The sequence below is a fragment of the Barbatula barbatula genome, assembly GCF_947034865.1.
Source record: "Barbatula barbatula genome assembly, chromosome: 2".
NCBI lineage: Eukaryota > Metazoa > Chordata > Actinopteri > Cypriniformes > Nemacheilidae > Barbatula > Barbatula barbatula.
The window spans coordinates 26275580-26298987 of NC_136767.1; the positions used below are offsets into that span (position 1 = coordinate 26275580).

The 23408-nt window shown below is 39.0% G+C and overlaps 1 protein-coding gene across 1 annotated transcript in view; it reads right to left on the reverse strand.

The window, feature by feature from the left end:
- Positions 1–855: 855 nt before the first annotated feature.
- srrm4 (serine/arginine repetitive matrix 4) overlaps positions 856–23408 on the reverse strand; it is a gene marked incomplete at its 3' end in the record, with an annotated part of 39581 nt that continues 17028 nt past the window's right edge. The window contains exons 2-13 of the mRNA XM_079475545.1: positions 18605–18742; positions 11448–11537; positions 10836–10910; positions 10704–10730; positions 10475–10525; positions 7936–8016; positions 5626–5764; positions 2376–2698; positions 1898–2083; positions 1713–1808; positions 1470–1598; positions 856–1099 (exon numbers count right to left, since the gene is read on the reverse strand). Coding sequence (XP_079331671.1) covers positions 856–1099; positions 1470–1598; positions 1713–1808; positions 1898–2083; positions 2376–2698; positions 5626–5764; positions 7936–8016; positions 10475–10525; positions 10704–10730; positions 10836–10910; positions 11448–11537; positions 18605–18742 — 1579 coding nt within the window. The remainder of the gene's footprint in view (positions 1100–1469; positions 1599–1712; positions 1809–1897; positions 2084–2375; positions 2699–5625; positions 5765–7935; positions 8017–10474; positions 10526–10703; positions 10731–10835; positions 10911–11447; positions 11538–18604; positions 18743–23408) is intronic.

Here is a 23408-nt window from a genome sequence, read left to right on the forward strand (position 1 = left end):
ATTTAAGGCTCAGGGGTAATGCTAATGCTAATAGTAATAACAACAATAATAAATTCCAAACATGTACGCATTTTCTTCCTGTTCGCACTTCATGTCGTCTCAAGAGGATTTCAAGAATAATCTGCAGTTTAACATATTTGCTAAAGCTGTGGGCGGCTTGCCCAAAAGGGGTTCCCACCGCTGGAGCACATCCACTAGATTCTGACCACCTGCCATGATCTTCATCACAGCCAATGACATTTAAATTGTTTTCCAGTTCAACAGAAGATAAATAAAGCTGGCATTTGGGCTGATGGGGTGTGTGTTTGCCAGTGGGGCCAATTCGGATGGCACATTTTTCAAAGTGAAGGTGTGTGCGACACACAAGTGGCTGCTCTCAGTAAAAGCTGTTATGGAAGCAACAAATCTTTCTCCTCGAGCGCTTGTGACGTATCCAAGAAAACACTACAAAAATACGACAGATTCATACAGTCGAAGCGTGATCCTGCACGTACACTTAGTTTAATCTACTACGGCGACGACAACATCCTCCTCGCGCCTTTGTGGAACGTATGCCATAAACTCTGTCACAAAACACTGTGTAGCTCACATGGAGCTTCGGCATCTATGACCCCTGTGATCGACAGACAAGTTTTACGTTTGAGCAGGGCGGATTAAAGCACACAGTTTAGTACACAACAATATGGAAAGCGTCAGTCTTATCTGACAACGAACAGATGATCCTGTCACTGCCTGCTGTTCCATACCCAAGCACAGCATGTTCTTAGCGTTGCTCCATTTCACTTGCTCTTGCAATCGGATTTGGTCCTTGCTTGTGCGGTGGCTCAGCATTCCTGCAGCCGGTTCGTTCGTAAATTAGCGACGGGCTTGGCTGTAGCTCGACACTGAGTCATAGCTTCTGCTTCGACTGCGTCTGCTATATAAAGAGTTCCATGATGAGCTGCGGCTGTAGCTCCTGTACGAGGAATAAGTGCGACTGCGACTCCGGCTGCGCGAACGACTGCGATTGAGCGGAAACAGGTGCCAAGAGAGGAGGCTGGAGGAACGGCTACTGATGGAAGGGCTGGGCCGGTAGTAAGGGACGGGTCTCTTTCTGGCACTGTGAAAGACAGGACAGAAGAAAATGTAAACAGTGAAAGGTATTGAGATTAAATTGTGCTGGCTAAAGGGATCATTTGGTTTGGCAGACCCACATGGAACGTGTAGTTTTTTCAAGCAAGATTGCAATTCCCATAAATCATAAATACATATCCCCACCAACAGGGGACACAATACATTACATAATTACACAATGCAACAATACATTAAGGGTGTAGTTCATCCTCATGTCATTCACAACCTGTATGACTTTATTTCTTCTGCAGAACACAAAAGAAGATATTTGAAGAACGATGGTGATCAAACACATTTTGCCCGTTGACACAAAATATGTGTTATTTGGGTTGCACTAGCTAGCTATAAAAACAGACCTTGTTATTCTACGGGCTTCCAGGTGGCTGGGAGAATCTCTTCTTCTCTTCCTCAATGGGGAAGAAGGTCTTCTCTGACTGCGCTTTCTTCTCTCGCAAGAGCTGCAGTGTCTTTTGCGCTCTCTGAACCTATTCATGCACGCGAGAGAGATGCGAGCACGCAGGTGTTCAGTTAGAACTTTTATCACTGGTACTCGTTGTCAAACAAAGCATTATTTTACAATTATTTCTGCAGAAATCTACCTGTCTGGTGAGTAACTGAGACTACGGCAGCTGCTCGCGCTGGAGAGACTACCTCTCCGCGAATCCAGTGAATGACTGGATGAACGGGAATACGATCTGTAAATGAGTCGAGGGATATGAGAGTGTCAGCCAAAAAAAGATGAACAGGTTGGTGGTTTTTAAAATGTAATAGATCTGCAACGCACCTCCTTCCCGAGGACAGGGATCGGCTCCTGGAATAGCGTCCTGAGTACCTGCTTTGGGATGATATGCTTCTGCTGCGGGGTCTTGCTCGATTCTGACATCTATCATAAGACAGACTTCGTTTCCTATTAACATTGAGATGTTGAGACTGTGTCCTTTCTAAATCGGAGCACCTGCCCAAATCTTCACTGCAATAAGAAGAAGACGTTATATGAGTTCTACCGACTAAAACAAGAAGAGCATTTTGTATTTCAAAATATTTTGCACTCAAAAGTACTAAGTGGTTCATAAGCAGAACAAGGTTAATTTTGTATAATTCCCATTTCTGTAAGTAAGTACCAGTAAGTGTACAAGAGTTATATTTTTTACTTACTCTCGCTGATCTGTATCAATTCAGACAGATATTGCGGTTGAGGTAAAGTGCATTTTTATTAGCAAGGAGATACGGATCATAAACATTTCAACACTAATAAAAAGTACCTTTTAAGCTTGCTGAAGGTGTGTGGGGTATTTTCTCTGAGCACAGGTTTACCCAAAGAGTCATAACTGGTCAGTGAATTGCCTGAATCTGAGGCATTGTCCCCATCAACAAGTCTAAGTTTCTCCGAAGATGTCAGTTCCTGACACGAGACCTTTTCGTTTCCTACGACCTTCGACCTCGTGATGCCAGTTTTACTTGACGGCGGAGAGGACGTGTCATTTCCCGAATCGTACTCCGCATGTCCTCTGCCCTTAACGGACAGTGAGTCCTGGACAATCGCCATTTTGTTTAAACCTTCAACCCCACGATGTGATGGAGGGACCTGTGAGCAGACAAAACAAAGCTGTTGTTTTTCTTAACAAAAGACGCAACGTTATTAATCTGCTACCTGCAGTGTGAGTACTCTTTAAAAGACACATAAGTCCCTACAGAGCACAGAGAAGAAAAGAATCCAGTTTTTTAGGACAGAAACAAAGATTGAAAAACGCCATGCAAGTCTGTCACATGCGAGAAATTCTAAAAGAAAAGAGAACAAAGGAAGAACTGTTACAAAAGAAACTAATGAAATAGAGATTGATAAGAGAAGGAAAACAATGAACCAACGCTAATGAAATAGGCAAATTAAAGAAACATCCGGATCAAAGAAAAGAGAGAAAAGTAACTGGAAGGTTATTTATGTAGATTCCTTTTTAAAGTCAGAAAAAAGAGAAAGGAATGAAAACAGAAACCAAAATAAAGAATCCCCAGTTTCATAGTATTTGTGCTTTATAGAACATTGAACAGACATCACAAAATTGAGCCTACAAACTAATAGGATTAAATATATGAAAAGGTTGCAGACAAAAGAAATATCTCCATCACTACAGTAAATAAAATCCTAAAAGAACATGTTTCTGCTTTAGTCCCCTGTCGGAAGAGATTTTACAGTCCACCAGCGGCCTACAGAAAGTCCCTTAATCTGCGGATAGCATCGACTTACCAATCAAGACTTCCTCCTTAAGTAGGTAAGGTGTAAGAAAAAGGGAAGAGCGGGTGACATAAGTGCATCATTAGAGTGGTAAAGTGCAAGAAAAAGACAATAACCCTTCTCGTCTTTAAATCCAACTCCACTCCATACCGGCATGTGCCTTTTTCTACATGATTTGTTGTGCATCTCTAGATATTTATCAGCATTTCTCATTTTCTGTTGCGGGGCTGATTGTAATCATAAATTTGGCTTACAGGAATATATAGAATATGGAAAGAAGTTTCAATAAAATTCAAGCATGCTTCAAATGTGCAAAAAGCTATAAAAATTGATATTATTTGAACTCTAAACAGCCCAGTGGTTATTTGTAATGATTTGGCCTTCTGGCTGTAAAGTGTGGGATTGATACATTTACATCCAGGTTATAAAGACCTTATTTTCCTTTAGCTTCTTGTATGAATCAAACAAAGCGTGCTTTTCTAAAACAGAGGGAGGTCGACGTGAAACCAACCAGGGACCCGTGTCAGGTCCAACAAAGCTATAAAACGTACATCAAACATTGTGTTTTAGGGGGAGCTTCACAAAAAGAAATTCATGACACTGTTCAGACACAAAACTTTCTAATCTGTGGAGGGCCATTGCGTTCTTTACATGACCCATGCATGTGCTATTACATTCATTGAGAACAGCAGCCTTCGTTTTTTGAGCATGTAAATGTCAAATATTAGACATGATTAAACAACTGTAATTACAGTAACATTAAGGATTACTTGAAAAAAATGATAAGCATTAAATGTTTTACTAACACATTTAAGTGCACACGCTATTATACGCTGTGGCAAACAAGCAATCCCTAAAGACCTCTGTAATTTTGTTTTAATTGAAGACTATGTTGACCGTGTATTTTCAACTTTCTTACTATGATCCAAATCCAAATGCTTGAAAAAGATATACCATCAGGATGAACGTAGGCATAGTGATTCATCGATAATTATGCTAAAAATTTGTTTATACAGCTTTACATACGCGACACGAAAAGTACAGACATTTAAGGGATAGTTCAACCAAAAACTGAGATTCTGTCATGAATTACTCACCCAGAAAATCAAATAGTACATTTTACTCAACAGAACATGAAATGTATACAGGTTTGCAAGAGCTTGAGTTAGAGTAATTCATGACAGACTTTTCATGGTTGGGTATCCGATCCCTTTTAAAGAAATAGTTCACCCCAAAAAATGGTTCCCAATAATTTCCTGTAGTAGGAATAAAAATGATATGGTCAAGTCAGTGGGGACCATTTTTGGGTGAACTACTCCTTTAAGCATTTATCTGGGAGCATGTCGGTTTTGAATGATGTTTGATGTTATGAGTGGATGTATTTCGAGTGTGGCAGTAGGTTGTATGTGTCATTTTCGACAAGTATAATTACTGAGATTTACACTTGAAAAACACTCTCATTAAAAAGTTAATTAACTTAAGTTTAAATTGTGTGTCAAGCATGTGTGCAATATGCAAATGTGTGAAAATGCTAACCGCAAAATAACCTCACTCCAAAGCTCTGCTACAATAACCATTATTGTTCCTAATAGAAATAAGACAGCAAATCAATATAAACCTATCAAATTTTTTTAAAGATTTTTTTTATCTCAAGTACAGACATTTAAGAGATCGTTCAACCAAAAATAAAAATTATGTCATGAATTACTCACAATCAAGTTGTTCCAAACCTGTATACATTTCTTTGTTCGGTTGAAAACTGAGAAAGATATGTGGAAGATTGTTAGCAGCTGAAAGCTCCGGAGGATCATTGATTCCCATAGTAGGAAAAACTATTGTGTCATTTTTTAAGTTCCGTTGAACACAAAATAAGATATTTTGAGGAATTTAGGAAAGCAAACTGACTACGGTTTTAATTTTCCCTACTATGGTAGTCAATGATGACCCAGAACTCTCATTCTAACATTCTTCCAATTATCTTTCTTTGTGTTCAATCGAACAAAGAAATGTAAACAGGTTTGTAACAACAATTTTTGGCTGGAGTATCCCTTAAACTGTGGCTAGCTTTTGTAAAAAAATTGCAAAAAGCGAAATGATTCGCGATACGTGTTTCTCCATGTGGGGGAAAAGACATGCGGTTACAAATGCATTAGTGTGACAGATAAGTATAAAATAACTTCACTGTACGCCTGAACGCCCATCAGCGACAAAAATAAATAAATGGTTTTACAAAGGTCTTAAACAGAACAGGAGCGCACCGGGTGTCCATCAGAAACACTTACGGTGCTCGCAGGAAAACGGCAGCAGCACTTAGACGAGATTTTACTGGTCAACTTGATTGCCGACCTGCGTGTGTCGCCTCTGTGATCAGCTGATGAACGTCCACTCTCTGGGAAACTAGATTTTTCACAATCCTCAGATCTGTATAAACAAAGCACATTCAAGTTAAAAGACCTCGCTATTCAGATTCAGTTGGAGGAAAAAATACATATTTATATTCACAATAAATACTATATTTTCATAAAAAAGCGAAATCTTCACTAAGTAAAATTCAGATGCAGCTTGAGTTTCAAAGTTCGACAGTGAGATATAATGCAAGTCCTTTATAATGCAGCATAACATATGGTAAATGTCACCACCTGAATCTCAGTCTGAAAGCGTGAGAATTTAGTTAAACCACTAGAGTCTTCTGTTTTAAAAAAGCAAATGAAGGTTTCTGTCCATAAAAGGAAGAAATCCACAGAAGTAAAGTGTTATATGTATATTTAAAAATGTCTAGGTGAGATGTTAAAGCTGCAAAGTGGGTTCTTTAGTAGTATAATTCTAAACAGTGGTTTGTCGAAGGGAATCCATTCAAAATGAATACACATCAATTTTTTGTTTCAAATTTGTTTGTTTGTCTTGAACCAATAGAGCACAAAAAGAGATCTCAGGCAGGAGAAAAAGACACTGACGGTGACTAACATTGCCATTTACATAAAGGAGCAATGTGAAGATTTTAGCAGCATCTGGTGGCGAGGTTGTGAATTGCAACCAGCGGCTCACTCCACCCCTCCCATTCAAAGCACTACGGTGGCTCTCACTGGACAAAGTTGCCATCGTGTATGTGCTTCTTTGCCGAATGAGATACCTTATTTACGAAACGCGTTCTGTAAAGCAGTTTGTCTGTTTAGGGCTTCTGTAGAAACAACATGGCAAAAACGCTTCATTATGTAAGGTCTTTACACCTCTGAAGGCATTGTTTTGTATATTAGATTCGATTTCTGTCAATAGATACACACAGACACCTCCAAAAAATACACACAGCATCTTTAACAAATAATTTGTGTTCTACTGAAATCTTAATTGTGTGAACTACTCCTAATAGCAACAGAGAGATTCCATTTGCTTACATAATTGCCAACATGCAGATCCTTGTATAATTGTCCTCGACAATCATCTAATTCCACCGATCTACACAAGCATAAGGTGATATAAGATGGTTTCCTATAAAAGGACGTGTCAATTACACCAGCTCAGGACACAGATTGTCTGTAATGGTTCTTTAGGATGTGAATAGGGAGTCACGGAAATCAGGACTGACGGCTATTGTTCCTGCTGAAAGGCCAGAGCGGAGTCCCCGAGCCTTTTCAGTTCCCGAAACATGTAAAGCTTTGCGGCGCTCGCCTTCTATAATGATTTTGTCCTCTGAATATCCCTAAGAAATAATGGAGAGATCAGTTAGGGATTTAAAAGCAATCATCTCCAGTTTAAGATTATTTCAATTTGAAACCTGGGCCGCTTTGGAAGAAAAGATAGAAATCCAGCGATGAATGCATGAGAGAGGCTTTGTATGAAGGTCTGATGAAGTAATCAGAGCTGTGACACTCGTTTCTGCAAATTTAATGCATGAACTACCTTATGTCTGTGATTACCTTGATATCTTGATCTAACGCACAATGTATTTTAATAAATGAGCGGCGCTTTACCCAGCCTCATAAACTCCACTTATTTGCCTAATAAAGAAGTGTGTACTCTGATTTGTTTGTCATACCGTTTGTACATCGGGAGGATTGACATTTATATGCTTTACAGACAACCCTCGCTTACACCTACTTTCAAACACGACGATTTACTCGTAAAACCATAATTTTATCGTCCCTTGTCACTACACAGCCCTCCATCTCCGTCTCAGACCCGCCTCCCCACAGCCCATTCCAAAGGGGCGCGACCGTCCGTGGGGCGGATCCTTAATTTAGTCCGCTTCCAGTTTTCATTGATCTGCACGCCAAATGTTGGGCATCAACTGAGAGAGGTAGATAAAAGAGTTTCCTCCATGTCACCTCTGCCTTTATCAGTCATCGCCAGAGTAGCACCGGACGCTCACTGCAGATAAGATAAAAACCTGACTGGCCAGCGTGAAGCCCTGAATACCACTGACCCTCAATGTTTCCGCAAAAACACCCTCGCTTTAAAGTTGCTGTTCGACCTTTAAGAATTTAGAAACTTCAATTGATCTTTATTAAAGATATTATTATTTATAGGAAAGCGATATACATGGAGGTACACGTTCAAACTAGCTATCTGTCAATAATTGAGTTATAGGGTCACACCTGTCCCTGTGTTCCACATAGGAGGAACTCCTGATTTCTGCTTTCCGGCGTCTGTGTCTGCGATGAGGGTGGCTCCTTGACCTGAAAGGTAACCGTTAGAGACAAACATGAAAAACATTATCTAACCCTACTTGTGTGCTGTTGCACACTGAGACAGCGGTTTAGGGCTTAAAACAGCACCCGGAAAATCTGACACCACTCCCATGCTTAATTTAATTTAAAACTTTTGACATTAACAGAGAATGTACAGTATATTGGCAAGGGAGAGAGAGAAAAGGGAGCGAGGGTGAGAGATAAATTATGGTGCCATAGGACAATGAAAAACATGACAAAACACCCCAGCTAGACTCTGAGCTTTTTGTTCGAGTCTCTGAAGTGTTATAATTTTATGTAGCACATGTAAAACTGTGTTAATTGAGTCTGAAATGGAGACAGTTGAGTCACACGTTCAGCAGTTAAGTGCAGATCCTCATGAGATCAGACGTGAAACTTTACATTAAAAGAGCAGAACATGTTAAATGGGTTGGGATTAATGAATGTGCTTCAAACATCCATCTTTTATAGCTTGTACATATTTTGAGCAAGAGTTTGATGTGTTTTTTCAACCATTCAGTGCTTTTTTTGTATTGCACACTTGACATGTTAATATATTCCTGAAATGAGATGATGGTTTACAGCCTGTAATGGATGGCTTAAATATTTGACTTATCTTGAACACTGAATTGCCCGCTGGACAATTTAAACGCTGAATACAAAGCCGTGGACAATACTTAAAAAACATCACATTTTCTTTTAATCAGCATTATTTTATGTATTGTGTCCATTTCAGTCCAGTGTCTGTTGAATTTCAACAAAATCAAACATCAGGAGTGACATCCAGGTTATATAAAATCCAGGTTATCACACAAAAACATTATTTGTGAACTTTTCCTAAATACATGATGTACAAATATTACAGTTGAATTGTTTAAAAGTGAATATTATAAATAAAACTTTGTATAATATGAACTTATTGATAATATGAACTTGTTTTCTGTGCAGTATTTGAGCTCAGAGCATCTTTTCTTTAATTTCAGACCTGTTTCTGCAGTTTGCATTTTCTGCAAATAAATGCAGATAGAAACAATATTTTTATTTAAAATTTAGGAGAAATGTTGTTCAAAGAATGAAACAAAAATTATTACACATTAACACATGACTATAAAAAGTAAATTCAGAAAAACAGAAAATAATTTTGAAAGGGTCTTTCCACGGCTGTATTTGTTGGTGATGTAGCCAGATTAATTTAATAATATGTCATATTTTTACTTCAGGAAGTAAGTGGTTTAGATTACCCGAAAGGTCCTTTTTTAAGAAAGTAGTTAAAGTCAGCAAATTTTAAACTAAGGATATCAACATCTGACTATTTTCTAATTCAACACCTACTGTCATAAATCAAAACTGAATTAAAGCTTGTGTAAACATAATCCGATTAACCACAGTTTGTTTGGTAGTACAAAAAATTCATAGAAACTGAGAGAAAAACATTTAGTGCATGCACAAACCCTGATCATTTTAAGGATCAAAAGCTCAGCCAGTCTCTTCTTCTCTGACTGTGTGTGTAGCATGCTAGCGCCGTGAAATTAGTTTATGTTTCTGTTGTCTGGCTATTTGCCTGTTCCAGTGAGAAACTGGTCTCAGAAAAAACAGCTCCTTTAGACTGAAAGACCGCACCACAAAAAGAACCTATAACCGTTCTCTCGGAGAGATTCTGAGTGATATAGAGTGACTGTCAATAAACCTTAGTCTAATCTAGAAAAGGCGAACTGTTAGCACTTGACAGTTTTTGGAAACAAGAATCTGGTCTTGTTCAGAATAAAAAAAAATTAAACTACAGGAAACCAATTATTTTTATGACATTCGGTTGTTTTAACATTTTCACTGTACTCCAAAAAAACGTTTTCCGTGGCATTATATACAGTTTTAATGCTTTTGAAAAAGGCTATTATAAGGCTCCTTAAACTTTCTCTTTTTTTTTAATGGTTCTTAGTTAGGTAATATTACCAACTAACTAATATTACCAACCAAATTCATCCTGGTACCATGGTGCCCTGCTCGCTGGCTGCTTCCAAAAATAAAATCACAAATGACTAAACCACTGTCGACATTTTCTCACCCTTGTTCCAAACCTGTGTAAATTTCTTTGTTCTGATGAACACAAAGGAAGATATTTGGAAGAATGTCAGTATCCAAACAGATCTCACCCCCCATTGACTCACATAGTAATTATTTGTCTTACTATGGCAGTAAATGGGGGATAAGATCTGTTTGGTTACCGGTATTCTTTGAAATATCTTCCTTTGTGTTCATCAGGACATTTACACAGGTTTGGAACATCCTGAGGGTGAGTAACGGATGACAGAATTTTCATTTTTGGGTGAACTGTCCCTTTAACAGAACTAATAATCCCAGAATCATTTCCACACAGCAGATCCTGCTTACTTTTGACTAACATGTAAATTGAATGTCAATTATTAAGTCGCATTTCAAAATAACCAACCTCTTTTTATGTTTTTTGTCCTCCTTCTTTCTACGCCTGGGACTCGAACCACTTAGAAAAAAATGCAAAAAATCAGGCTTTAAAATGGAGGCAAAAACAACCTGTGTGCATCTTTTGAACTTATAAAGTTATCGGCAATAATCAGTAGATATTATCTTTACTGTGTGAAAATAACACAACAAAGTCTCTATTGAAGACAAGCAAAGTGTTAAATAAAGATAAGGTTTACTTGTGTCTCCCCTTCCTTGAGGCAGACCTAGAGCAAAGAGAAGCTCACTTTAGAGGCAGCAGTGACAAAACAAACACAAGCATGTCCAAAATAAACCTCCAAACATGACCCGAAGTGAAAATCAAACACTACCTGTGTCGCTTCCTTTTCTTTGAGCTCTTCTTCTTCTTTTTTTTCCTCACCGGTGACGGACTGCAGGAGGGAGACCTGTGCGATCAAATGAAGCCACATGCGGTTAAAACACGTGCAGCATTTTGCTTGATAGGAAAGAGCCAAGCTGCATCCAGATTACAGTATATATGTTTGGAAGATAGGAGAAGCGTTTAAACTGCATCCGATTCAGTCATTGAATCTCCTAGAATACACTGGCATTGGAAACTCGGATGTCAGCGAGAAAACTGACCGTCGAAAATGATAGAAATGCAAATGCGTTGCCTTTTAAGCGTAACGGGAGCTGAGAACAGTTCTTTAGTTCAATGGCTCTTGTCATTACATTCATCATGTACTTGGATTGTTCACTAATGTGAAACTTCAAAGCTGTTTCTTGATATAAATTGTAGCCACATAGCATGAATTTACCACTTTAATAAAGTGCATGGACTATCGATCAAAAATGCACGTACAATGGAGAAATGGGTGCTTGTAAGTGATACAGAAATCTATATAAATAAAAACACATTAATGTCTTTTCAGTTTTGACCTTGCACCGTGGTCACACAGAGATGATTTGTTTTCCAGACTGACCTGTGTCTCCTCCTCTTCCTCTCAGACTTCTTCTTCTTTTTTCTTGCCTTAGGCACCGGCCGAGGCGAAAGATCCACATCAGAAGACACACTGAAAAAGGAAAGCACACAGAACATAAGTCTCTTTCTGTTATTCTCACTGAATAGGTCACACGGTGACAATTATTCAATACTAGATGCTTGATGAATGACTACACCGCACAAGAATTCATTTATTGTATGCAAAGGTCAGGTCAGAGATAGACATGGCATGATTTCTGAAAGCACAAACTGACAGAAGAAATCATTTTCGTTAGCAATGGATGAAAAAGACATACAGCTGTCTGTAACATATCTGACTTGATTTAAGTTCCCTGCTGGATATGTAAACCAAAATAATCTCCTTTGAGTTCAAGAAAAGCATATCATAAATAAAATGCATTGTTGTTACTATTATTATTATTATTACTAAAAAAGCGCATGATAGAGATGTTGGATAGATGCTAGAACAGCGACTGCAAAGAAAACAACTTTGGAATCTCAGTATGAACCACCAAACCTGGTCTTTCAGATCTAGGCTCTAAACCAAAAATCATATCCTTATTAACTACAGCATATCTTGTACCCATCACACTGTTGCACAACAATATTGTTACTATATCGATACAATTGTCACACAGTTTCAGAATTTTTTTTAGATGATTTACCAGGATGCTATACATGCCCTGAAAAGACAGCATACCAAGCTAGATTATAGTATCGCTACACAGTGAAAAAATTGAGAACCAGCCTGACAAGGTAGAGGCTCCATGGATACAGACAAACTATAGAGACAGGCAGACACAGCAAAATATGGCTTTCTTACAGGAAGTTAAATGTAGTGTCCTCACAGAGATCAAAACAAAACTGAGACACAGCTGCATTTTTTTACAGAATGCATAAAATATACTCAAGTTCAGGAAAAGCAACATATTTATTCATAAAAAACAACATTCAGACTAAAGGTATAAACCTAAATCGGTCACAACATGAGGGACAATAAGTGATCACACTTACTCTGTTCATTTACCTGTAACCTGTAAATTCACGTATCTTTAATTACCAATACACACTCTTAATTTATTAATTTTGCACTAGTAAGTTACAGTTTATCTTGATTCCTCAAAAGCATTGACTTCGCTGCATAAATCGTTTTAAGTGTATCAACAGGAATGCACCGAATCATGTTCACCGTTCTACACCAGCAACCTGTCAGCCAAAAACATCTAAATTCATAAAGCCAAGAACAGACATGGCACTTGGAAAAATAGGGGTTGAAGAGGAAGGAGATAAAACAGACAGAAAAGAGAGGCAGCATCATGTTGGAACAGGTAGATGACAGGCCGTTTTAAAAATCAATTTACTTTTAGTAGCATCAGTTAGAATGGACATGATGTCCTAGCGAGGACATGTGTGCCGTTTCAAAAGCACTGAGGTGTCACCTCAAAGTCATCTTTTTAAGGCAATGACATTGAAGTCGTAGAAGTGTAGAAGGATTTGTGGCTTAACAGAGAGATGCCACACCATACCATAACTGAGAGACTCCATTGTGCATCTGTCAAAAACATTAACCGTATAATAGGGACCAATTCCTCTTGGAAATTATTAACAGGGACAGTGGATTGTTTACATTTAGGAAGACATTTTACCCATTTAAAACAAATGGTGTCTTTAAAAACACTTTCAGCAACATTCAACTCTGAAACTGTCAACTCAAAGGCACTAATATCATGAAACACATCCAACATTAGAGACCATTAGAACAGAATAATAACAATGGGAATTTGTGCCCTGATGGCATATTTTTGTCGCTTTGAGTGATCTTTTTGCCCTCAGCCCTGATTCATGTTTGTTAGAAAACTTCAAACAGGGATGCTACACACGAACAACACATAGATATATATCACATTCATATTCACAGTTTATTACAGCACCAACAGGAGAGATTCACAATCATTTCCGATCAACCTGGGCGTAATACATTTTACTCAAACCACTAATATTCCCGATTCAAAAGAAAAGATGAGATAAGCCAAAAGAGTTAAAGGCATTAACTTAACTAATTGCAAAGGTTAAAAGTCCAACCCCAGAATGAAAAGGATTTATCTAACATGAAGACCAAAAAGCGAGAATGAGCAAATTCCCACTGTCCCTTTCTTATTTAGCCCCATCAAGTAATGTCCTTCCATCACTTTTAATCCTTTGAACCCATAAAAATCCATTAGACGATTCAAAATCCCCCAATCTGTACCATTCAAACACAGATAAGGCCCATGGAATGGAAGAACTGACCTCTATGATATTTTCAAAGGCAGATTTTCTGATAGTGACACACTTTCTATCAAAGAGACTCAATTTAGCTCACTTCTGTATATTAAGCTGAAAGGGTTCTGTAACCATAGAATCTTGTTTTATAAGAAGGTAAACTATACAAATATAGCATACATCTGTATCTGAATATCACTTTGCACATGAAACCCCCCACAGCCCGCACAACACTCTGCGTTTCCACTTTATGACATTATATTTTCGTAAAATCTGCCTGTTTAGAAACCAGTCTGTTTAACTCCACATAAAAGGTGAATAAAGAAGTGAATAAACGCCACTGCGTCACCTGACAGCAAGCGACTAAAATACAAAGCGCAGAAATAAAAGATGACAAATACACATGACTGAGGCAGGTCAAAGTCATGGTGGCAGCAGCAATGAGATTTCCTTCTTGTGGCACATCGCTACAGCAAGATAATAATATTTCATAGACACAGGGGAGTGCTGTCCGTGACAGTCGATGAATTACAGCGTCGTCGCTTTGGCTTTACTCAGACAGTCAGTGATTCAGTATGAACACTGAGAGGAGACCATTTAGGTGGATCTAAACACAGGCGGTGCACCAGGCAGTCTGTGTAGATGTACGGGGAGCGGGCTGCACACAAGGGCGAAAAAGGCTGTTGGGTTTGATATAAGAAGGCAGTTCATCCAGCCCTTTCTGCATTTGCAAGTCTAAAACACATTAGGAGCTGATTAGAGGCAAAGCAAGTGCCATTTGTGTTTAATTTGTCCCGCATTAGAGTCTTTGAGCAGAGGCACGCACACACACTGGCATTACAACAGTCTAAGATTTTTTGCAATTAATCTTGTTCATATTGAAAGGCTCTTTTTTGCAGAGTAAACTTAATTAGCTTAGTGCAAAATATGGAGACGGGCTACCCATCCTGACAAGCGATGATATTGTCAATGTATCCCATGCACGGGTGAATCTATAGCAAAAACATCTTATTTCATTTAAAAATTTACTTTTGGATTCATGCATTTGGGAGAAACTTTTCTCCAAAGTAAGTTAAAGACCATTATTATACATTGTAACGAGCAAGGCGGGACGAGAGTCGTGAGGGCGGAGGAAGCCAGTGACGCGAGGGATAATGAGTGTCAGCTGCGCGTTGCACCGGTGTCGCATCTCTCAAGGAGGACCTTCGGGAGCATAAAAGGACGAGTGACAGGAGGGTACGACGAGAGAGGACCAGGCCTGGACTTTATGTTGTGTTTTATTATGCTTGTGTGGCCGGCAGTTGACCGTGAGAGAGCTGCCGGCATTTTAAGTTAGTTTTATTGTTTGTTTATTTTAATAAAAGCTTATGTTGTGTCCTTCCTTTTGTTGAACCCTGTTACATACATATTTCTCTTAAAACTTAATCATTGTAATTTCATTCTTACCTTGAAATGTAACAGTTGCCTTTCTGAAATAAAATCAATAACTTGCGTATGCTCACGACAGATGCGGCCTCCGAAGGACGCAGCATTTGAATTGAGACACGGCATATGCATTACCTTTGAGTTTGATTGCAATTTTTGGGGATATAAACACTCAACAAATGATGATTAATCAGGGGCATAAAAATAAACACTACACTGCAATGAACAAATGTTTGTCAATTTATTAGAGACACTCATTTTTGTATAATAAGAATCATGTCAGGATGCAAAAATATATTTCATTTTCTTATTTCTTTCTTTCAGCATGTTTTAGAGAGGACTTGTAAGACTCACCTCACCAACATATTATTTGTTTTTAAGATGTACTTTTTAACTAACAGGAAATTAGGAAAGGAATGTGAAATTATTAAATAAAAGGGATAAGAAGGGAAAACAGGATTAGGAATTTGTGTACAGCTGCTTAATGCATCTTAGCTTAAATGAATACTAGACCTTGCTAATTATTATCGAAACCTCAGGAACTTGTTCCATTTTTATGCTAACATAATGACTGCTGCCAAAACTTTGACACGATTCATGACTCAAGACTGTGTTCCCTTCTGCTCAGTCCAAAGAGGGCATTAAAAAGCAACACATCACATCCCATGCTATCAGACAACTTTCATTCACACTTCAGAATGTCAGCAATCTTAGCAGTGTTTCCTCACTGTGTTTTAAAGGCTTTCCGTCAGTTTCGGTTGACCTTGAAGGCACACAGGTGACAAACACGCCCCTAATGGCCACCATCACTTCAGCTGTCAGAAAGAACAGCACAGAGAGGGGCGTCCTGCGAGTTAGACTGAACACTGACACACACAGGAGAATATTCAAGGTTAGAGAGTTAAAAGGCTGTCAGCATTGATAATGGATATCTCACTGTGAACTTGAGCATGGTTAACACTGGCAGCACTCCTGTACCGTGGAGTGATACTTAATCCCTTGATAAACTAATCAAATTAAGAAGCTTAATATTGTTTGTACAGTTGAACTAAAAACTGCATTTAAGAGCCAATAAAGTACCTTCTGTACTTGTAGACTAAAACAGCTGTCAGAAATAAAACATTTGAACGGAATGATTTTCAACCATAGACTATATAAAACATGGACATAGTGTCCATGAGGTAAAGTGGGCGGAGCCGGTCTTCGCCATCCTGGCAGTGCATCGCTCCCGGATAATCGAAAATGGGCAAAGAGGTAGGACATGGGTGGAGCCGAGGCTAGAAGCGACAATAGACTTTAGAGACAGCAACATCAATCCACCTGTGACGCAAGCTTTAGATGTAATGCAATGTGTATAGACGATTTAGGGTTAAAAACTCATCGTTTTGAAAAGCGAGGTGCTCTTTGATTGGCCAGTTAACTAGTTCGTAGTGATTGTTCGAATACTGCAAGCATGTGACGGAAATACAACGCCTCTTACCATATACCCTACATGAAATAACTCAACTTTATTTAAATATAACAAAAACAAAAGCCCACGATGGGGGTAAGACAAGAGGAAGACAGTATAACCACACTTCTTAATAACTTAGGTAGCAAAATAGGCATGGCATGAATGAAAATACATCGACTTACATGGGGGAAACACACACAATGAAACAGTACAGGACAGCGAACGCAAAGGCATCATATAGGGGAACTAACTAGGGATATTTATGATGGGGTGGTGTGGGTAATGGCGGGAAGCTAAACGAGGAAACAAGGGGGCGGGGTCAAGAGACGAGACCGGAGAGAGCGCATGGCAAGTCAAAACAAACAATGACATGTCTCTCTCACGCAAAATACATGGGTCTGTAATGATCCTGCCACAAGACTAAGAAAACATGATCAAAAGACGCCGAATCATGAAGGAACCCTGCGGTTCCTTAAGGGGACAGAAGAGATAATAATCGGGTTGTTGTAACCCAATAAAAACAATAAACCAGGATAGGGGGTTGGGGAACACAAGAGTCCAAGAGGGGGAGGTCCAAACAAGGGCGAGACTGGGGAAAACGACTGTGGTGCCGGCGAACACATGAGTTCAAGTGGGGAAGTTCAAACAAGGGCAAGACTGGGGAACAAGACGGTGTGCCGGCTGGGGTGCTGGTTGGAGAGCCGGCTGCGATGCCGGCTGGACTGTGGTGGAAACTGGATGCTGGTAGCCTCGACTCTGAAGGTGAAGGAGACAGCTCGCAGTCCATTATTACGTCATGGCTCCACTGGGTGGCGCTTAACACGCAAATGAGGGAAACGTGAACAAACTACTAGAGAAAGAGTTAAGCATTGCATGGAAAATAAAATATGCTCCATGCACTCCGGATAGATTTACATAACTAACGCCGGACATGCCTCCTAGTGGCCTATGAGATTCTGCTCTGTGTTGAAGTTAGACTCTAGTGGCCAGTCAATGAATTGGAGTCTTAAGTCACTTCCGTGTTGGTTTCACGAGAGAGGTACCAGAAGGTTTCCGCTTGCTTTTAACAGGAGTGCCCCTCCCAAAAGATAGAAACTTTCTTTTTTTGAAACATCACATTACTGAGATGAAGTTAAAACTATAAAATATGCCTAACCATATGAGAAGTTGTTTCTTTTTATTAGAAAGCGAAAAGCGGAAAACAAATGTGCTTTTTGCAAGTGCACTCGTGTAATGAGATTTTGGATTCTTCATTCGTCACGGTTGAAGAAAGTCTGTTTGTGGATTTCTCAAATTGATCATGATCTGACTTAATATTTCTTTGGTCTTTTTTTATTGTTCAGCAACACTGTCGATTATAAAACACAAGATGAAACCAGATGAGACCTCTTTCGCTCCCTTGCAGAGAATCCGAGCGTTAACCTACCTTAAGATTAGCCTGTATGAGATAACAAGCTAGCGTCTTTCCTGTTTTACATACTGATGCATTTCTGTTCCACTGTGTTATCACTCACGCTTTGAAGGTATCAGAAGAATTATGGCGTTAAGAATTCAGTGCTGAATAAATTTCTTTCACCATGGAGTTCGAATTTTTGTGGATGGGTAGTAAGAGGGCCCCATCAAAGACGCTCGTGTAAAATTGTTCAGCAACACCTGAATGTTTACACTGTGGCTTGGAGATAAGAGTGTTTATGTCTGCGCTTCTTTAAAGTTTGGGGTTCCTAATTCATGCTTGTAGAGCGGGGCTACAGCTTAGAAGTGGATTCGGTGCTTCACATTTTCACGTGTTTGATCTTCTCCAGGGTCAAAATAAGTTTCATGCTGGAATACACTTATCTATGCAAAGGTTCTACGTGTTCTTCAACACCACTCGGTTAAAAGGTAGTGGAAAATGGCTATTTTACTTCCAGAGACGCTGCAAACCGGTTTTAGAACGGCACCCAAGCACTGAAATGCCTTTCATGAAGAAGCATGTATGAGGTTCAGAAGAAACAAACCTGCGATATCGGCGGTGGCTGTGATGTTTACGTCCTCTCTGTTTCATGTGTCCATTTTTCTTTCGAGGTTTTGCAACTGTGTCTTTAGTTTCGGCTTTCTCCTCGCTGTTAGGCGATATGTTAACAGCTGTCTCCAACCTGAAAAGAGAACGAAAAGCTTTTTTAGAAATAAATATGCAAACAATTTACCAACAATATTAGGTGAAAGCATCCTCCATTAACGTCCAGACAGGTATTAACACAATAAAATAACAGTAGGTGTATTTTAAGCAGTCTGTGATGTTTGGGTTGAAGTTTGGATATCTGCCGCAGAACGCTGAAACTTTGTTTCTTGTCCTAGACCTTCAAAATGCAGAGGTCATCTGCTCAGCTTTATTTTACACCCCTCAGTTGAACTGACATTTCTGAAAAAACCTTTAGGTTCTAAAGCACTGGTTTGGAGACTTCACATGCCTCTTTCAGTGATGTGAATCCTTCAAAACCTACAGTAATGCTTACATTAAAAAACACACGCTATGTTTGCAATTAATACAAAGCCAAGTATGTTGTTGGTGATGATTCTCAAATTGTGAGAAAAAAGGGTTTAAGGGATAAATGATCAGGGAGATCTCATTCATACTCACATGTGCTTCAAGTAAAATGCACACAATGTTTTTGTTTGTTTGGATATACACATTTGGGAAAATGAGCTGTAACCACATATGACTTATTTAAAAAATTCACACAAAATGGCATCACTAGTCTCTCAATGAACTATAAATACAGATATTTTCCAGAAAAAGATGTCACCGCAACATGATGTGACACCACACTTGAACCTTTTATTCCTGTCAGTGCCGTGTTCCTCACATAGAGTATAAAAATAAACGTGTAAATAAAACGTATCGCTAAATCCGGGCGGGTAGTCCAGACTCGATCTCCATGGCGTAATTACAGATCCACCTCTGGAGTCCCGAGAGCAAGCGCGCCTTCGCACTCGTACGTACGTGTGCGCCCACGTACGTTTGCATATGAATCTGTTCGCCTGAGTGCCTGCGTGGTGTGTGTGTGTCTGATTGTAATGAGAAGTTAATCAGTCTTGCAGATTAAATGCTGATTGCCTCTCTCTCACAGCAGCAGGAGGAGGCCTGCCCTCTGCTACCTCTGGATAAGAGAGGGCAAAGCACAATCACATTATTAATGTCAACCTTCCGGCACTGCAGCCCTACACGGCCCCCAATGTGCCGGTACGTGATTGGAAAATACACCGCCCTGGAGGGAATAATAGGGAGAGGATTACAGACGGTGAAACAGTGCAAACATGTTGGCATAAGGGCGGATGAATGACCCAAACATCTTTTTAGGTTTTTGTCCGAGTTGGGTGTATTATTGATGGACGGCAACAAATACTGAATACATAAAAAAAGGTTGTAAGATCGTGTTGCAAGGTCATAGTGATTTTGCCAAAGATGATGTTTCTGGATCAATTTCTTTTCATGAAATAATGACATTTCTGTTAAACAAACATTGTTCCTGTCTAACCACAACACTACCCCGAAAAACAAAAAGAAAATGATTGACAGAAATGGTTTTAAAGCATCTAACCTAAACATTGAGCCCGGACCTAACCCTGAAATGTTGTCAGCTTCCAACATAATGGTCATGGGTTCAATTCCTAGGGTACAAACATCAGAAATCTGCATGTTTGCATCTGACAAATGCATAAATATGTAATAAATGGTGACATCACATCCACTGGGGTTTAAGATTGTAATGTTGTCAAGCAGGACACGTTTGGACAAGTTACCAGAGGGTCCTGAAAAACATTCCTGTCAAAGTCCAAATCTTTACCTTTAACCACCTCTAAAGAAAAGATAAATAATTGACAAGAATGTTCCTACTCTGGAAAAGATCATGCCTAAATATTAACACAGACCGTTAAGATATGACAAAAAAACATCGAAGGTGTAAAAGTTTTCAAAGTACCAGGGCCACCAGTGAGTACACACAATAAGCCAAGCCAGAAGAGAGTAACTGTTGTGAGATGACAGCGGTCTCATCTAATAGAAGTCGTCTCTTAATTTTCAACGGGCTCCTTTTTGCACGGGCCCTTGGCTCTTTACTGACTGTCAGCTAGAATGGCCCACTGATGAGAGCTTTAAATGAAATCGATTTCCCCATCATGAAATGACTTTTCTCTGATCGCCTTCAGATTTTATGGGAGAACATTTCCCAGCGAGTGGGATTTATGGCTTGCTGTTTATATCCGTCTCAAGCACGCATGCACACACAAACACTTGCGTTTGGGCTTGCTAACTTTCAAAGCTATATTGTGTAATTGTAATCTATTACTCTGGATGTTCTAAAAAGTCTAAATGGGACTATTCAAAGATCACAGCAGGAAAAAGCCTTCTAGAAATTACAATATGAAGACTTTTTTATTTTAGTTAGATTTATGGCAGAACTGGGAGAGCCTTTATTAAGAGAGAATTTGACATTTATGTTGGAATAAACTGCATTTTAATGCGTTCTGTAATGTGCAATGTAATGAGTTTATGAAAATTACAAACATGCACAAAAAACGGCCAATCAAAAGAATATTATCAGACTTCAGCACTTTGTTATGTTGTGCTAACTGTCCCCGTCTATTGTACGTTTCAAGCCTAATCATTTAGAAAAGTCATGGCACAACCTTCCTTTAAATTGATGGAAATAGCACAAACAGCATGGGATGAGTAACGCAACAAAGCAGTAAACACTTTAAAATACTTTAAGAGAATTGAGAATGAGAAATAGTTATAGTGATACTTGCCCTAGCAAGCAACTTAAATATTTTGATCGATTAACTTGACAAATATGGTTTATGAAACTTATATTCATAAAATCACAAATGGGCAAGAACGAGACGACAGTAGTGGGCACACAGGGATTAGAAAACTAGGAGTTGGAAATTTGGAGCCATGTTCTGTTCACGGTGTGTTTACGCTGTGATTTGATGGCAGTCTAATGGCAGCTCTCCAGGTTTTGGGTTGCTGTATTGTTGTGGGCGAGTCACGGCTCTAGCTTGGGTCTCTTCTTTTCCTCTGTTTTATGACACTGATACTCAGTATGATGGGAGAGAAAGGAAGGGATGAGGTATTTAAGACCGGGAAGATGGAGTATGAATAAACAGATGGTTCAGGGTGCACACAAACACACAAACAAAAACAGTGGGGTGGTTGGGAAAAATGTCAAATCAACACAAGGAAGACGGAGCGAAACACAGAGGGCTATTTCAGAAGTTTATAGCTATACACACAAAGAACACACACAACTTCTCAACAACAGCAGAGAAAATCCTAATCAATGTCTCAATCATCTTTAAAAGCTTCTAGCTTCAGACTTGAAAGTGAGCCGCCAAGGTCGCACTATAAAATATCTTCATATTTTTCAGACATGTCAAACCAACTCCAGGAGAAAAAATATTGCTTAAGATGTTCCTTTCAAACAGCAGGCGACTTGGAGATCTTAATTAAGCATCATCATTGTGTCAGATACTGCATTTCTCCTTCAAATTACAACAAAGGACACAGGAAACCAACAGGAATATTGTCAATGAATAGTAAGAATATAAAGCTAAAACCAAAAGGGATGACATAATTGTGATTATTTTTCTCGTAAGACAAATTCCATAGCAAATTTTTTATATAAGATCACAGCCTTTGGTATCTAGTCAAATCTAAGCACAATTTGGGACCCATTTTTGACTTGTCGCTAGCAACCATGCTAGATATTCAAGCATTTACATTGTAACTGAATCATTTGCATTTCCCAATCTTTTAAAAACTTTTATAGCGCTTTTTTCAATTTGCATTGCATCAAATGTTTTATTCAACATTAAGTCACACAAACACAAATGCAACGTTTTCATTATTAAAAATGTATCTATACACCACATCAAAAAATGTATTTATAAGCTTTTTAAATAGTAATGACCCCCTCAAATTCTAGTTAAAATGTTTTACTTATAACATCAACTGGTCCTTACAAGAATAGACGAACCTGCACACAGACCCAGCGCACACTCACGCATGCACGCACGCACACACACACAAACTGCTTATTGTGTCACTTCTTCATTACACAACTCTTAAATTCTGAGGTCGCTCTCATTCACGCTGAGAAGTGTTATGTGAGGATGCTGCTAGTTACCATGGCAGCCAGACACGGATAAGTATGATACGGTTCATGCAAGCTGACTCATGACCCATAATTACATGCTTTAATACTCAGTCTAATTAGTGGCATTATCAGTCAACAAAAGGACTCACCCATACACTAAAACAAACGCCTCACTTTATACATAAATGTTTAATTTTAGAACTTATTTCATTTGCCCACTGTATATCCTTTCATCTTCGTATGCTTCTCACCGTGAAACAGTATAAAACATGGAAGGGTTTCATTCTAAAATCCCAGCTATACTTTACCTCTAGTATTAATAGCAATGCAGAAAGTCACATCTACTCCCCAGGCTCTGTGTCTGTGAGAGGACAAGAGACATTTAACCAGACACTATCCTCCGACTGCAGACACATCAGATATACGAGACCCCAGTCCATCCTGTAGTTCAGCGAAGCCATTCAGCCCTTTTAGTTCTGTCAGATCCACAGCCAAATAACGGATAATCGCTTTCATAAAACTGGAGGACGGCAGAGATCATTTAGGTAAAGAGAGAGAGAGAGATGATTGAGCACGTTAATTAAGCACGAATAGCGATTAAATGACTCTAGAGCTCCATCTATCAAAATGAAAACTGATGATATTGTTTATCTAACATTAGGGG